This window comes from Pholis gunnellus (genome assembly GCF_910591455.1).
Source record: "Pholis gunnellus genome assembly, chromosome: 11".
In the NCBI taxonomy this organism is placed as follows: domain Eukaryota; kingdom Metazoa; phylum Chordata; class Actinopteri; order Perciformes; family Pholidae; genus Pholis; species Pholis gunnellus.
The window spans coordinates 17517538-17534489 of record NC_136538.1 but is presented as its reverse complement, the minus strand read 5'-3'; the positions used below and the strand labels follow the sequence as shown (position 1 = coordinate 17534489).

General features: G+C 45.1%; 3 protein-coding genes across 3 annotated transcripts; 2 read left to right on the top strand and 1 right to left on the bottom strand.

The window, feature by feature from the left end:
* Positions 1–378: 378 nt before the first annotated feature.
* ndnfl (neuron-derived neurotrophic factor, like) lies at positions 379–5189 on the top strand (the record flags this gene model as incomplete). Its single annotated transcript, XM_079168701.1, has 3 exons — positions 379–557; positions 1990–2114; positions 3760–5189. The coding sequence occupies 3 exons, from the start codon at positions 379–381 to the stop codon at positions 5187–5189; spliced, it is 1734 nt and encodes a 577-aa protein (XP_079024827.1).
* A 1547-nt stretch (positions 5190–6736) lies between these two features.
* Positions 6737–8726, top strand: dnajc9 (DnaJ (Hsp40) homolog, subfamily C, member 9). Its single transcript, XM_079168887.1, has 5 exons — positions 6737–7046; positions 7516–7656; positions 7924–8178; positions 8313–8399; positions 8489–8726. The coding sequence occupies exons 1-5, from the start codon at positions 6873–6875 to the stop codon at positions 8594–8596; spliced, it is 765 nt and encodes a 254-aa protein (XP_079025013.1). The 5' UTR covers positions 6737–6872; the 3' UTR covers positions 8597–8726.
* A 126-nt stretch (positions 8727–8852) lies between these two features.
* fam149b1 (family with sequence similarity 149 member B1) lies at positions 8853–16908 on the bottom strand. Its single transcript, XM_079169434.1, has 15 exons — positions 16622–16908; positions 16071–16187; positions 15416–15560; positions 14571–14719; positions 14309–14449; positions 13770–13916; positions 13490–13671; positions 13238–13380; positions 11894–12006; positions 11346–11570; positions 10860–10983; positions 10576–10701; positions 10273–10354; positions 9830–9967; positions 8853–9690 (listed from the first exon to the last, which is right to left on the bottom strand). The coding sequence occupies exons 1-15, from the start codon at positions 16666–16668 to the stop codon at positions 9608–9610; spliced, it is 1962 nt and encodes a 653-aa protein (XP_079025560.1). The 5' UTR covers positions 16669–16908; the 3' UTR covers positions 8853–9607.
* Positions 16909–16952: the final 44 nt, after the last annotated feature.

Sequence of the window (16952 nt, the reverse complement as noted above, 5' to 3'; positions counted from 1 at the left end):
CCACTTTTGCACTTTGAAAAGTGTTTTTTTATAGTGAGTTTCATGCTGGGCTATACACACACACACACACACACATCCCAGAGTAATATAGCATGGCAATTTCTATTCCTCTGCATGAATAATTCTGTCTGAATAGGATAGGATGTTTCTTCATATCAATGAATCATCAGCAGCCGCTACAGCTCTTTAGTGTATGAATAGTACAGTAGAAATTTAACTGAGTGTGTTTGAGTGCTTTACTGTGTGTGTGTGTGTGTGTGTGTGTGTTGATGTCCTTGACCTTTCCACCATGTGTTGTCAGAGCCCGGGAGAGATATCCAAGACGTGGTGACTGAGGAAAGTCAAAGAGCGAAAGAAACAAGACAGCAAGAAGCAGCGATGGCGCTCATGTCCCTGTGCTGGTGTCTCGGTGCAGCTTTGGCTCTGTTTTGTGGCTCTCCGTGGCCCCAGGTGCACTCCGCCCTGGCACCTGAGAACGAGGTGCCACTTCGCCCGACGACGTGGTTCCCAGAGGGGAAGATCACCTCTGTTACTCTCCCCAAAGGACGCACTCGCAGGTAGGGACAGAGGCAGTACGCAGCTAGGCGGTCTAGCTGGATCTAGTCTGTTCAGATAATTGTCAATGTTGATACATTTGTATCTTATCTTATCCTAATACATCATAATTTATTTATTGATTATATTTTGTACTATTAATCAGAATCTGCAAAGTAAGTTATCAAATTAAAAAAGTAAAACATAGAACATTTTCCCTCTGAAACACGGATCTACTGTCCACCACTGGCTGTGACTGACAGCAAAGATGTTTTTGAACCTCAAGACCGCACTAAATGGCTCCAGAACAGTTATAAAAAGTGAAGATTTTCCCTGGTTTGCAGTTCATTAAGGGCTTATGAATAAATCTTGAGGCCTGCACATCAGATGTGCCCTTCTTTCCACTTCAATAACAAGTCACCAGCCATCCACCAACCACCTTATTGGAGACGGTGGCTGATTCCAGCACCACTGTAGCGAGAGGGAGAGGAAGTGGAGCCCATTTGGCCTGAACCCTACACAACAGTGCCAGCGCCTGCTTTCTGAAACTGGGAGCTGAAAAATTGCAAAAATGCATCTCCCCTTGTGCTGCAGTCTGTCCACCGGTGCAGTGATGCAGAGCCACACGGCAAATAATGGAGGGAAAACACTGATACAGACAGTAATCACTCTATTAAATAAGCCGCAGAGCGCCCTTGAGAATGATGGGTGTCGCACATCTGTTTGGAAACCGACCACCATCTGCACAGAATCATAAATAATGATGTTTGTAAGGACTGACAACTGATATTTACAAACAAAGAACCGGGCAGTTGCTTATTAATTTCATGAAAGGTAACTAGCTGTGAAGAAATGACATGTTAGATATCTGTTTGAGTCAGGTGTCCTCTGTGGAGGAGAGCAGTTCAACATTGCCTCGTGAGTTAACGATGACTATTCGAATCAAAATAAGACCCGACCACCACAGCAGGAATGTTAAACGTTCTTTAACTGCCATCTAAAATGCAAATCTGTAATCCAACACGCAATAACATCTGATCACAATAAGGGACTCAATAGTTTCTATGCAAAGCACGATCCCAGATAGTTACAGCAAACCGGCAGATATCCATCTGAAACTGTCAATGCGGCCTTATCGTCTGATCCCCAGGTCACCTCTCCTGATCCGCTATCAAATGACTGATCAGCATGTAGGCAAATGGAAAGACAGCGACTGGCAACAGCTGGCGTGATGACATTTTCAAGCTTTTGGAGAAAGAGAAACGCTAACCAGCCCCCCGTATCTGCAAAATCACCCAACAAAATGACAGAACGTTGCACAGTATGCAGTGGAACGATATCTTGTCTTCTCATCCATCACCTCGCAGCTGAATCGAAGCAGGATGTTATCTTTTTGACATTCCCTGCGATGAATCAAACAACTTCTCTGCGGTTATCTTCGGTGTTTCTCCCCAGGCTATACTTCACGCTGAAGAAGAAGGCCCCGTCGATGTCGGTGACTGTCAGCCCCTGTGACCTCCCCATTGAATGGAGCTTGGCAGCCCGCACCCTGAAGGACAAACCCCTCAAGAGCCTGCAGTGTGAGTGAACAGTAAGACCACAACCTGCACCTCCAGACACCCGCTTTAGCCTGAAGATCACCACCGCATCAGGCTCAGCCAAGACAATCAAATAGATGTTATCATAAGAGATAGGGATTTAACAGAGGGCAGAGACTCTAATCTTACTTTACTTTGTGTTTGTAGAAGAGAGTTTTCTATTTGGAAGAAGTCGTAGAACAGTAGATACGATGATCAAACTATTAAAGGTCTTATATCGGTTTAGTGCTCATCAGTCCCGTGTTTGCTGCCTGGAGGTCATAGCTTCAATTTGCCACCGCTGTAATAACATTTATAGACCAATAAACGGATTCCCTTCATCCAATCACATCACAGCTGAGGCCTTTATTTTTCAACATGCGATTGTCTCCAAATTTCTTTGTCCCAACTACTCAGGTAGATAAGACTTTCTACTTATCGTCTTATCAGCAGATTGTACCAGTTTGTTTAAGTTCAAAGCACCATAAATGCTAAATATTTATTCTAAATGCCAACCGCTATCTCTAACAACGACAGATACAGTGAGTGTGATCATATCTGATTGTCCCACTGACACAAATGTTATATAAAGCTTTGGATTTGGATTTCACAATCGCATAAAACATTGAATAAACAATGAAATATTTTGTGCTTCGCAAACCAACCAACCAAACAAATCAAATAAACTCAGGAAATTAAAACATTCTATAGAGCAAGAGAATTACAAAAAGGCTTAAAACTAATAAGTGCTCAAAGAAATCACATTTCTAAGCTAAATAGGAGCAGATTTCTGGAAAAGAAAATATACCTCAAAGCGTTCCATGAACACTTTTTCCAGGTTAACTAGAAAGGCTTCTCTACTTGGTGAAATAACGTTGTGAAGTTATAAAATGACACATGAATCATTCAGACAGTGGGTTCGTGGGTCCCCATCACCAGCCTGAATTATTCACTTTGATTCTGTAACATTTGGTCTCATTTGAGAAGCAATTTCTCATCTCGAGAAGCGATGAACAGTGGAGACGAGTGGTGACGGGTTGTTTTTTTTACGCTTGCGTCGTTCCAGTGAAGAGTGTGTACTTCAAAATGAAAATGACTTTAGGTATGAATGGAAAAAATTGGCAACCAGTTTTGAAGTGGCATTTGACATTGTATTTATGTATTTGTTCATTTATGAGGTGTTAGGGTTTTCTTTATATCAGCCAGGTTCGGTGCGCTTTGTTTGTTGTTCTTGTTTTTTGCAATTTGCGGTGCTTAATGTGTCACGCAACTGCCAGCATCATTTTAAAGGTGAAATACAGTGTGTGCTTGTAAGTATAACCGTGTTCACACAGCAGGAAACAAAGCAGAGAGAGAAGTTCTGTAGTTATGGTTTGTCTGTTCAATTACGATTGCAATGATTCACAATTCTTTCTCCATTTTTTTTACTGGTTAATATACCGTATATCTGCTACTTCGATGAAAAGTCCATTCTCAGTGTATGTGCACCAGAGGCAACAGGTCTCCACATCACACTTCACACATCAAACTTCTTCATCAGATGCACAGTGAAGGTCAAACATCCAAACGAAGTAGCGATTAGCAACAACACATTGATCATTTAGATGTGTAGAAAACATGTTTTCATTTTATCTCTCTTTCCTCTCAGGGAGCACCAAAAAGAGTATCCCCGAGGTGTGGTGGCGAGCTCCTGGGACTGAGCAGAAAATGCACAGCTTCACAGGCAATGCAGTAAACACCTACAGGGGTCCTTCCTTTCCCCAGGCTTCCATCTACATCCTGAGGCTGCGCTCCAAACAGCAGAACACCAGAGCTACAGTGTACCTCCATGAAGGCCTGGGGCCCTCAGGCGCCTTCCCTCTCCTCCCAGCTGACCCCAGAGTCCTCACGTTAGGTGTAGGCATGACCAGCGTCACCCTCAGCTGGGCGCCCAGTGCCTCCGTAACCAGCCTCCCGCAGACGCAGAAAAGCTACGACTACTGTGTCCTTGTCAACTCTCAGCGAAACTACCCCAGTCTTTGTGCCGCGCAAGAGGGCACGGGGAAGAAGAAAGAACAGAAAGAAGAACAGACGGAGAAGAGGAGGAGAGTGACAGTGTGGCCGATTCTGAAAGAGTGGTGGTGGCAGCAGTGGGACTCCTATCCTGAACCCCAGAGTCCACCTTCCTCCCTCGCCGATGAATATGCTGATCTCCAGTGTGCGTGTCAGGGGACAGAGAGCGTTTGCACCGTCTCCGAGCTCCTGCCTGACACCCGCTATTACTTTGACGTCTTTGTGATCGACAGGCTGAACGGGACCAGCGCGGCCTACAAGGGGACGCTTGCTCGGACGCACGAGGAGGCCCGGGCGGCTGTCGTCGCTCTGAGAGAAGGGGAGCTGAGGTGGGTGACCTTCCGCGACAGAGAGTCCCACTCAGAGCAGTTCTTCAGTTTCCGTCCTCGCGCCTCGCAGCAGAGTGGCCTCCTCACCTTGCAGAGCTGCGGCGGAGGTGAAAAGGTCAAGGCCACCGTGTCCAGTAAAGGCCAGGTTTTGACCTCACAGCCCGTGGGGGGAGATTTAGTGCACATTTGGCTCCAGGGAAGTCCGTCCTATCTCATCCACTTGGAGAGAGAAGGAACGACCACAGACCCGGCTCTACCAGGAGGTCTGATGGCCTCGGTCAAAATGCAGACCTCCTCAGCGTACCACCGCAGAGGGGTCCCATCTCTGCCCTCCACCTTGCAGATCAAATCCTTCAACCGGTTGCGCGGTTGCAACAGTGTCACCCTGGCGTGGATGGGCACAGAAGAAAGAAGTCTGTACTGCGTGTACCGCAGAAAGCTGGGGGAGCGTGAAGCTGAGGCAGGGGGAGCGTCAGCTCTGACTGCGCCCTGTCTGGGACCAGAGTCCCGCTCTGACACCGAGAGGGTTCTCTGCAAGTATTTCCAGGAGCTGAATCCTCGGCGGGCCGTCACTACAGCTGTGATCGGGGGCCTGGAGCCAGGGATGGCCTATGTGTTTGATGTCTATCTAATGAGACGCTGGGGGATCCCGATCAAGTACGCCAGTAAGATGGTGAAGACCAGGAAGGAATGCTGAGTTGCCGCCCCCCACAGGAGGTTTTTAGACTGTCCCAGTTTAGGGGGAAATGCATCGGCCATGGACATGCTGAAAAAGCTTGACCAAGCGAACGAAGCCATTTGACTGTTGTGGAGAGACTGTTACCATAACAAGGACATATTCCCCCAGGAGGAGCAATGATTTTTTGTTCAAACTCCACTCGCGAGCGGATGGGAAGCATATGAGTAGGATTTGCACACCAGCAGACGTTCATAACATGTACAATACAGCTCTTGTGCTTTATTTTGTTTTTCATTGTTGATCCTGATGATGATGTGCCAGTTGTCCAAGTGCTTATTTCTGTGTCAGAGTACAAAGAACAGAGAGTTTGTGATGACAAGAAAAAAGTCAATACAAAAACAACAACAGAGACTGTGCCAAATATGCAACAGAAACAGATGGGGCAATAATTGGATAACATCTGAGAACGGGGCGGGCGGGGCGGGGGGGGGGAGGGGGGCTTTTGCAGTGTATATCTCCAGTGCTGCATATTGTACAGGCTTATAAACACAGATGGGCGCAATCTACAGATGCTTAGTTCAAAGTCAGTGTGTATCTTTGTGTTCTGCTTTCGCATGAAGCAGTGAGAAAATACTTAGTGACTTGCCTCATTGTCTTTGATGTATTCTTATGCTGCTTCAAACGCACCAATAAATACTAGGGTATCTGTACGTTCTTGACTGAGTGATGCATGTATGGAAACTGGACTGTCAAATCAGTTTTCCTTTGCTACCAAATTGTTTTCAGATAGCTTTCTCTTTTACTGTAGTAGATGAAGCCTTGTGCAGCTCGGTGCCATATTAATATGTGACATTAAATTCATTTTTTGTATCGATTACATGTGTTTATTTTGGTAACATGGGGTTGCATTGGAAAGACCCAGGTTGTAAAATATATCACAGGGTAACTTAAATACTGCATGCTCTGTTGCTTGAACCCTGCATCTTTCTTAAAGACAAAACTGTCTTTTTGCTGTCAAGTATCCTTATTTATATTTACCAAGCAACCCTAGGCTGCAAAAGAAAAATCAAATATTACCATAGACATATTTACACTACTTTAGCAGTATAATTCTGATACTTTAAGTGAGTAAAGTGTGTCAGTGAAGAGTATATGTCACGCTCAGTTAATCATGCATTTAGGATCAATGTAGTTAAATAAAACAAGGTTTAATTCATTCATTATTACCAGTCAAGAGGAGATTTCATATTTAAGCCAGGCTTTGTTGAACCATTTGACACGTGATAGATGAGTTTTAATGGACTGATCACATTTCGTGTAATTTAGTATAACTCCATCAAATCAACATAAACATAAACAGTAAAGATATTGGCGCCACAAAAAATCAACACGGTGTTTATATACGTTTAAATAATATCTAAAAGAAGGTACGAAAAGGTAAAAGACGAAATATTGTATTATATATATATATTATTACGTAGTCTGACGACATCGATAATGGGAACCAATAAGAGGCGTTTATTCTTGTTACGTCAGCACGTCGCCGGGACGCACGGAAGTACGCGACAGGCCAGCGCGCGAAATAGATATCACCAACAAAGGGAAAGCAGGGGAAGACACCTTACTTATTCTGGATATTTAGCCACACAACTAAACTTTAGAAATAAATACTTTACCGGATTAACGGTCAAAGCTGTTGGGATGGGTTTGCTCGAGCGCTGCCACGAGCTCTTCAAGACCTCGAACCTGTACGAGGTGCTGGCCGTCAACAAAGACGCGACCGAGACTGAGGTACGGAGGAGCTACTACAAAGTGTCGCTGAAAGTCCACCCGGACCGGGCTCCGGAAGACCCGCTGGCCACGGAGAAATTCCAGGTGAACTCTCGTTTGAGGCTGTTAGACACACGATGAACACAAGCTAGCTTAACGAGCTACTGTAAGCTAACACAGCTAGCTAAGTACAACAGTGAGTGAACTCTATTTACTACAGTTTACCCAAACTGTATAGATCAGATAATCACATGCAAGTGTATTTGGATTGTTTTAATTGTCCAGTTAATTAAATACCTGACAGATTGTACTACATAGCATTGACAATCCTGTTAATCCAATATTGTCAGGTAAAAAAAATACCTGCTCATTAATTAATTGCCCACAATTGGCTAAATCAGACTATTGAGGAATTTCCCATGTCCCATACTGTTCTGTCATATCACCTTTATACAATATAGATCAAATATATACACACATAGGTCACTACATTATTATGGTTACATACCATTCTTTTTGTTGAGGCCTGCAGATGTGTGTGTAAATCTGTGCATCTCGCCCTTTCCCCCTCCAGGTGTTGGGACAGCTGTATGCGGTGCTGAGCGACAAGGAGCAGAGAGCTGTGTACGATGAGCAGGGGACGGTAGATGAAGAGTCTGATGTCCTGAGTCAAGACCGCTGCTGGGAGGACTACTGGAGACTGCTCTTCCCCAAGGTAACGGAGCACGGCGGGTGTTTACTTTGTTATAAACGTGACTTAATGAGTCTTTGTGTTAGATACGTGCAATGATGTGACACCCGGAGGGAGTCACTTGTATTCCAGGAATTGTATTTTAAATGATGTACAGTAGATCAATGTGGTGTCACGGCACCTGCCATGGTACAACCGATACAATCCTTCAACATGAATGTACCCAGGGATAATGGTGGATTATTACATACAGCTGTCACACGTGCTTTTCTCTCTGCATCCTTCTCCCAGATTACGGTGCAGGACATCCTTGAGTTTGAGACTAAATATAAGGGCTCTGAAGAGGAGCGGCAGGATGTGATCCAGCTGTACGTGCAGCACCAGGGGAACATGGACGCCATCACGGCTTCGGCAATGTGCTGCTCCCAGGAAGATGAGCCCAGGCTCTGCGGCATCATCCAGGCTGCCATCGAGGGCGGAGAAGTCACCGCGTTTCCGGCGTTTACGAAGGAGAGCGACAAGAAGAAGAGGGCTCGCAGGAAGAGGGTGAGCAATGTGTTTGGGGTTGAAGCCACGAAATCCTCACGGCTCATATTGGTTTTTCTAGATATTCTCTCACCGTTTATACTTTTCTACGTATGTCAAAATGTCCCTAATGTTGATTGCAATTAACCTTCCAGGCCAATAGGGAGCGACAGGAAGCAGAAGAAATGCAGAAAGAGATGGGGCTCGGTGATGAGGATGACAGTCTTGTCATGATGCTTAAGGTAACGAATGCACACGTATGAAGTTGTTCGGCGAGTTGTTTGTGTTTCCCTCTCTAAAAAAAATCATCTTTTTCATTCTTATTTTCCAGCAAAAGCAGAAGTCCAGAGAGCAGAATTTCAACGGTTTCCTCTCTGACCTGGAAGCAAAATACTCCAAAAAAAGTGGGCCCCAAAAAGGAAAAAGAGGGAAAAAGTGAGAAGTGTTGAGGCTCTGGTTATAGCAGATACAATGTATATAAATAGTGGCACTTGTTAAAAAAAAAACGTTGAGATTAATAAGCGCATTCGATGTATGAGCTGCTGCCTTGTGTGTTCTTTGTCGGCCTCACAAGCTTTTCATGTGACGATTCTCAAAATGTAAATACATCTTTTATTTCTTGTCTTTTTTTTTGTGTCAAAGTCTTAATAAAAAAATGAATAAACTCATTTATATACTTTGTCAGTACTCCGGTTTTTAATATTTTTTGTACAAAAGAAAATGCATCGAAGATGAGCTCTGATTTTCAAGCTTTGTCACCTGTGTCACATGGCTGTCTGATATATTATTTTATTAACGAATGAAAGGAAAACTACCCTGATGTCCCCTGTCAAAGCATCCCCACATGGCTTTGCTCAGGTAATAAGCAAAATGTACCTCAAATATAGTCATTTGTACAGACATGATGAATTAGTTATTTACAGGTTCTTCTATTCCTACATTTATCTTGAGGTGTAAATGTTAAAGCACGTGGGCTCCAGAGATGTTCAGCCACCATATTCTGATTAATATGATTTTAAAGTGAGTCCTTATAAAAGATACAGTACCGAACTCTGATGTAGCATCAGAGAGGAAAGAAAGTGCTTTTCATCCTCGTCTGGGTGGATGTGTTATTCCCTGCATAGTCATTTACCAGCACAACAACACACCGGAGGATAATATACTGTACATTCACATATAAATAGATATATATACACATACAAAGTACAAATGTCCACACATACAGCTCGTGCTGTACACGACGACGGAGTTACTGTGTGTTTGGCAGCCACGTGAGCTGATTTGTGAAATACAAAAATAGGCCCTCAAACTAAAACTTAACCAAAAGCAGCATAATATGAAAAAAAAAAAAAACCTGCTACTTCTGTAAAAAAAACAAAAGAAGGGGGCACAGATGCTGCACTTTGTTGGAGTGAATAAAGATTGAATGGCTGAAGGGTTTGGAGGCGAACTACAAGCCAGGTCTGCCGGCCCTGGTCGAGATGCTTCCTCTGGTGTAAGACCGAGGTGGGGCTGACACAGGCACTGGTGTCGCTGTGGGAAAGAAGAAGGACAAATAATAAAGATACGGACTTAAATCATCCTACCAGCAGGTACATCTCACTTGAAGCCAGCCGCTGCAGCCTCTTTCATTCAGTCTGGAAGAGCGTCATCAGTGCTTCAATCCACTGACCTGGGACGGGGGCTTGTGGGTCTGGCTCCTCTTCGTCTTTGATGGGCGAGTGTCCCAAGGGGTGGTGGGGAAACGCGTCCAAGAAAGAGGAGCTGCTGATGCCCAGACTGATGCCCGTCACACCGATACCAAGAGAGTCTGGTGGAATGAATGAATAAATCAATTAATGCGTAAGTGAATAACTGATGTGCTACGAGATCCATATCTGGGTATGTGCAGTACAAGTACAGGCAAAACATGAAGTAACCCTAAAACAGGCAAATGAAAAGTAAGGGTCTCAGTGTACAGTATCAGTGATTCCCAACCAAGGGATAGACATTTATAGATTTATATTTATATATAAAATATATATATTTGGGAGCCAATGTTCGTGGTATACCACATCCCTTTTCCAGGAGCATTTTTATGTTTTCATATGCAACGATTGAAGTTGCATTTCTGACCTGTGGCTACGGAGGCTCTGCCCGGCCGCCCCTGCCCGATGTTGTCCAACACTGTGAAGGAACGACGGTAAGGAGTGTCGGACTGAAAAAAAAAAGAAAAACAGGGGTCAAACACACGGTCTCCTATACTCAAACATCGCCACATTTGCCAACTCATTACTTTTAAGACCTAAACCTAATGGGTTAAAAAAAAGAAAACCTCTCTCCAGAGAGATACACAGAATCATTGACCTCTGCCACCTGTGATAATACGCCGTATGTGTATGCAGGACGTGTGATGTGTGACGATAAAGAGCGTCTCACCCTGTATGTGTGAGTGGTGTTGGGCCGAGAGAAGACGTCCAGCAGGTGGTGACGATCCCTCGGCATTAAGCTGCCAGCTTCGTCATTTATAGCACTGTGGGCGCGGCTGGACGGGCCTCTGTGACGCTGGTCGGACGGAAATAACGGACAAATACACCGTCTTTTAAACAGTTGCTCACAGGTGCTTTCAAAAAATGACTTATGTATTTAATAGAAGCTACAATATAATTGTTTCTAAGCTTCCTCTGATCTGTGTGTCTGCTCAGGTGCTGTAACAGGTTCACCTGTGCAGGTTTGCACTGCTGCACCGAGTGAGATGACTCTGGGTCTCCGCTGCTGATGGGGGGAAGCAGTGTGTTCCTGCTCAGCAGCAACAAGGGAGACATCAGGCAGTTTCTGGCTGTGGGTCTGTGGGAAGAAGACACACACACACACACACACACACACACAGACAGTAAGTGCAGATAGATTGTTCTATGGTGCATCTATGGCGCTAACATGTACTTCCTTCTGAAAAGGCCGTGGGAGTTGCGAAGATTCACAGCTTAGGTGTGAGGATGAAAGTCAAAGGTAGAGTTTTACTTTATGTGATAGCGTAGATACTTTCAGAATAAAGAGCAGACGTGAAGAGAAAAAATGTAGATGATCCCACTTTCATATAGGTCTGTTAAATATGAAGCTGGAGCCAGGAGACCGGTTGCTTAGCTTAGCATAAAGGCTAGAAGCGGGGAGAAACAGCTAGCCTTGTGCCACCCAAAGCTTGAACTCACAGACGTGTCCCACGGACGACGTCATCCATGGATCCCGCTGCACAGGACGGACTCAGACTGGGAACCAGCGGCAGGAGGGTTCGGGGCGGAGGGTTTCTTCGTCGGGCAGACTGTGCTGGGCGGGACAGCGAGGAGGAGCTCTGCTCCAGGGCTCTGCGAGGGCACAGTTTGCTGGAGGGGACCACGCTGGAGGCTGGCCTGAGAGACGCCCGCTCTTCTGGCTCCCTGTGTGGCGAGGAGAGAGAGAGTGGAGCGTAATCACTGAATGGTGCATTTCCACCTGCTGCCAACTGGCTGTGTCCTCTGCCAAACAAGGTGTTAGGACCAGGGACAAAAACACGGCATGAGTGAGGCTATGTCTCTCTATAATGTGTCTGTCTGTAAATGGAAAACAAGGACCACAAGATGTCTGTGCCTCTTTCATTCCCATTGGAATATCACATATTAAGGATACACAAATGTGTAGGTGGAGGTGTCATTGAGTTTGCTTTTATTTTTCCATTTTGGCACCAATGCTCATTGGTCGGAAGAGTAAAATGTGTCCATACTGGGTTCTTTCCAGCACACCAAGGTTCCTCTGCTGCAGGGGGATGCTGTGGATCACGATTAGGTCGTTCAGGTTGTGCTGGGTCGCTGCTGCTCCTACTGGGACCCTTCCAGCCTGCAGCATGGTGTGAGAGGAAGTAATAAAGTAGTGTGATAAGAGGAGGGAGGAGTCAAGGAGAGGGAGGAAAAGAAAGAAAGATTAGGAGGGATGTAAGAGGGGACAAGAGACATAATATAAGTCAGATATAAATATATTATGTTATGAAGGCCAGTGGCCACACTGGTTAGTTGATTTCATATGTAGAATACAGCACATGCGTCAAAGCATGCAGTGATGTCAGGAGGACCCCATATCTGCTGTGCCACCAACCAAAAATAACATTCACAAAATGAAACCAAAAAAAAAAAAGCATTCCAGCATTCTCGTTGTGACAGAAAAGGAAGATCTAAAAAAATAAATCAACAGTAGTTCATGTTGAAAATAAATTGCAGTTAATCAATAAAAAAAAGCGGTGGTGATGCTTTGGGGTTAATCAACAGGCACATTTATTCTAGAGATAAAGATAATGAGCCAGCATGGACGGCGTGCACACAACACACCACCATTTTGGCTCTAAGTGAGGGAGTTACATACAGTGGGAGGCCTTTTCTGCTTTTTGGATTTCCGTCTGGACTTGTGCTTTGAGCCCCTTGACTTTGTGTTCTTTAAAAAGGAGAAAGAGGAATGACCAGAGGAAGAGAGTGGAGGAAGGAGAAAGGAAGGGAGGCGAGTAAAGAACATGAAGGAAAAGAAAGAAAAACACAGAGAAAGAAAGACAAAAAAGAATAACATAAAGAAGGGGAAAACAGACAAAGGAAACAAAAAAGGTACAAAACACGTTGGCAAAGTGAAGGGCAAAGAGAGCAAAAGAGGGAAGGAAAGAAAACAGTGATACAAGTTACTGAACTGGAAGCACAGAGAGACTGAAAGAGCAACAGGCAGGAAGTGGACTGTGGACCAGAGACGCGCGACTCTAAGACCTGCTGAGACCTCACAGTAGAACTCTTCTTCAAGACCATTCAAGGTCCATTTGACTAAGACAGTCTTCCACAAACATCATTTCATTCTCATGTTATGTATTGCAGTAACACACAGTGAAGAAAATTCAAGGTAAAATGTAAACGGTTGTTTAAATGCAATTTGAAGTGGGTTTTATATAAAAGGTCACAATTGACTGTGTTTCATTGTTTCTTTTAAAAGCACAAATAGATTACTTTTTAAAAAGGGTCATTTTTAAGATTTATATCGACCTCGTGAACTGCTGACAGTGCTTAAAGTGAAATGAAGCTCCCCTCCAACCACTGACCTGAAACTGCAGCCCAGCTGTGAGCGGGAGCACCCTGCTCTGGCCGAGTTTGGGCAGCATCGTCGGCAGCATGGAGAGCAGCATGAAGGGGTTCTGGGAGTCCTGCGGCGCGGGGCTTAAGCTCCCAGAAATCTTTTCGTCGCCTGCCAATCAAAACACACAATCGCTTACGAATACTGTGCGTAGAGAAATGGACGGTTGTCGATGTAAGTTCGGTCCGGTGCGTGCAAAATAGTTCCAATTCAGGCGTACCTGAGGTGCAGCATTCCCAGTGGCGTTGGACCAGCTCTTTCGTCCAGCCGACCAGCTGCCGCCACACGTCATCGAACAGCAGGTCGAGAACAGCTTGACGGCGACACCGGTACGGAGAGACCGGGGGCATAGAGTGATGCCTCCGACCCGACTCCGAACAATCCGGCTCCCACTCGTCCTGCCTGCAGAAGGCAGACGTAGAAAGTCATTTTAAAAGCTGAGGTTTAGATATTGACTCTGGCGTTAGAACTGTGCCACATAAGGACAGCGAGTAACTCACAAGTCCCTGCTATCGAACGCCAGATATTCCTCCATCAGGCCCTCCTCTTCAATCAGTCTGCTGGAGCCACTGGAGGTGCCAGGAGGCTCATCCAACTCCGCTGAGGAGGCCGTGATCAGCGCCGCTCTCCTGCCCTGCACGTTCAACCTTCACCCCCCCGCCACCAAGACAAGGGCACACATAGTTAGGCACCTAAACATGTACACATACGCTCACAGACACAAGCCCACACATCCTGTGTGTTTTACTATGAATAAATGATAAATAAACCCAAGAGAAGGAAGATCGTGAGAAGAACTTTTACAGTATACGCACGGATGCACAGGCTCACACGAACACACCGCAGACTGACATTAACAAACTCCTTTATGTCAACTTAGTTTTTAAAGTGGCAGTCCTTGCAAACTGTTCATCCCAGCTGGTCAACGTGACCCACCAAACTTGATTAAGAAGCCGGAGCATCTAGGTCAGCCAGCACTATAATTGATGCCCTGACATCAGTCATCTGGACAGCCGACCAACAGCCACTTCGGACTTACTCTGTGCTCTTATCTTTCTCCTGGGACTTCCCGCTGCTCTCTTTGCCTGATGATGGGCTGCCGGCAGAGCTGCCTTTCCCTGAAGTGTCATACCACTGGAAGCCCTCATCACTTGGTAACATCAGCTGAGTCCCCAGGATCCTGAGTGACACACACACAATGTTTTCTTTCAAGAGTTGATTTTTCAGCATTAATCTTTGATTCCCACTTGAACCCTGCAGTAACAGGTGAGGAGGTTGGTGGGGAACCGTGGAGAACATACCGGAGATGTGGGAAACGTGTGGCCCACTGCTGACACTCATCGTGCAGCCCCTGGAGTATCCCTCCCCCGCTGCCTCTCCCCTCGTACAGCTCTTTGTCGATCTCCTCAAACATTTGCTGCACCTGCCGTGACGCTGCCTTGTCGAACTCCTACGGGACCGAAAAAAAACAGAAAAAGAGAAGGAAAGCTCGTCATTCCTCTGTTCTCATACACCGGCTCTATGACAGAAAGCTGCTGCTTTTCAGTTATTGCTACCACATCGCTGTTCCTTTAAAAAAAAAAAAGATGTTTATCTCATGGCAAGCCTCAACATGCATAATAATTAGCCCTTATGGCCCTTTGAGATGTCTGTATGCGTTTGAGGTCAAGCAGGATTGTTTTTATGCTACGACAAAAAAACTGAGAGAGAAAGCAGTGAGTTAGGACTGAGTTAGTTTGTGTAACTGAATTATTATTATTTTTTTCTCCTTTCCCAGACACAGCTTGAGGACAACTCACTAAATAAATAATTGAGTCCTGGAAAAGTTTTGTAGACCAGCTGAGGCTAGAAAGCACAGAATAATAACAAACCAACACCCCGAGGAATCTAAGTCTAAAATCATATAATCATATAAAAAGAAGAAGCCGACAAATGAGGTATCTTCCACGGGTTTGCCAAAAGGTGACAAACGTGAGGAAGTAAATCAAAATCTGACATTAAAATGTGCGTGAAAGTATGTCTTTGGCGTCTTTTTAGCTTTACAACACAATAACTGAGAGGATGAAGAAATGCTAGAGGAAAAACGATGTCTGCGTGTGTGTGTGTGTGTGTGTGTGTGTTTCTAAGATCTCTGGAGTAGACTTACATCGTAGCCCCAGGAGAAAACAGAGCTCCTCTCTGTGGAGATGCCGGTGCCTGTAGAGCTGTGGATGCCGGACCAGGACTGGTTGGAGTCGACTGAAATGACGGTGGGACAGTCGGAATGGCCCGAGGCAGCAGACGTGTCTGAGCTGCATAGAAAAGGACAAGAAGTCGTAGGTATGTATACAGTTTGATAAGTAATGTTTCACCACTTCTCAGTCAATTATACAAACACCCTGACTCTCTATGTCACAACATAAACCTGGCTCTCTGTTATGTGGCTGCGTACATCTTACTGATGGTGGTTGCTGACCTAATCAAAAGGCAAGGTTTCAAAGTGGAAAATAAAGGGCAAATGTCAAAGTAATTGAATATTCCAACAGCCTGACTCATTATGTATTCTTTTAACCGCACGTCCAAAGGAGGCAATGTGCTATCAATTAATCTGCTTCTTGGTGTCTTGTTTCACACAGCGAGAGCCCTGAGAATCAGCGGTCCACTCGAGACAATGTATAAGATTACGAAACACAGAGGCAAGAGTATTTTTGTGTACTAGTTCCAAGTGGTTTCATCTTGGCCTTACTCTGGAAGAAAAGGTTTATCTCCTGGCAAGAAGAAGTCAGGGCTGCCTGTCTGCTGCCTGACCAGGACTCAGTTACCTGTTGTGAGCGGAGACAGCTTCCTGGAGGTCATGGAGGTACCGCTGAGGCATTTGGTTATCGTCTGCCTCCTCTGGGAGAGGGTGGTGGTCAAGGCTGCTGCGAGACAACCCACGTCTGCATGAAAAGATTGAGAACATCAATCAAAAAAAAAAGGTCCAACGATAAAAGGGAGTTTGTGTAAATTACATTTTTGAGAGGCGACTGGTGGCGTGTTTGTTAATGATGGGCTTACAATCACAACATGAGAAAACATCATGAAAATATAGTTAAAACAGCTGATTGTCCACTATCATCATTCTTGTTGTATCTATCTTAAGGATCATGCTGTTGGTTTTGCATTTCTTAGCCCTTTAAACACAAATAATGTGACTTACTTTACAGACCTTGTTCAGTAGCTGGATCAATAAACATATGATTTCCCCATCATTAGTCAATCACTCATCTCACGTCCCTCCAGTTTATAATAAAAACATTCATCCTCAAACCCCGTGTTTATAGTGCTCAGCTGGTAACATCACAGTTACAAATCCAGGTACTTCGGTACTCACATCTCAAGTTTGTGCGATACAGGTCTTCTGTTGTATCGTGAAATCATTCTCCACTTGTCTCCGTTTTATCGGCTCAAGCCCTGGTCTCTTATCCTTGCCTCCACGTCCTGGACTCGCTGGGAACTGTTCAGAGGGAGGTCCAACATCTCCACTAGTCCGCAGATGAACGCCCTTAGAGCAGTGGGAGCTGGACGAGGCTTTGGCTACATATGCTAATAGATAGCTACATATGCTAATAGCTACATATGCTAACGTTGCTTCTAACTGTTCGCAGGATGCTATAAGCTAGCTATCGTTACATGGACGAGCAGATAAAACATCAGCAAGGCAC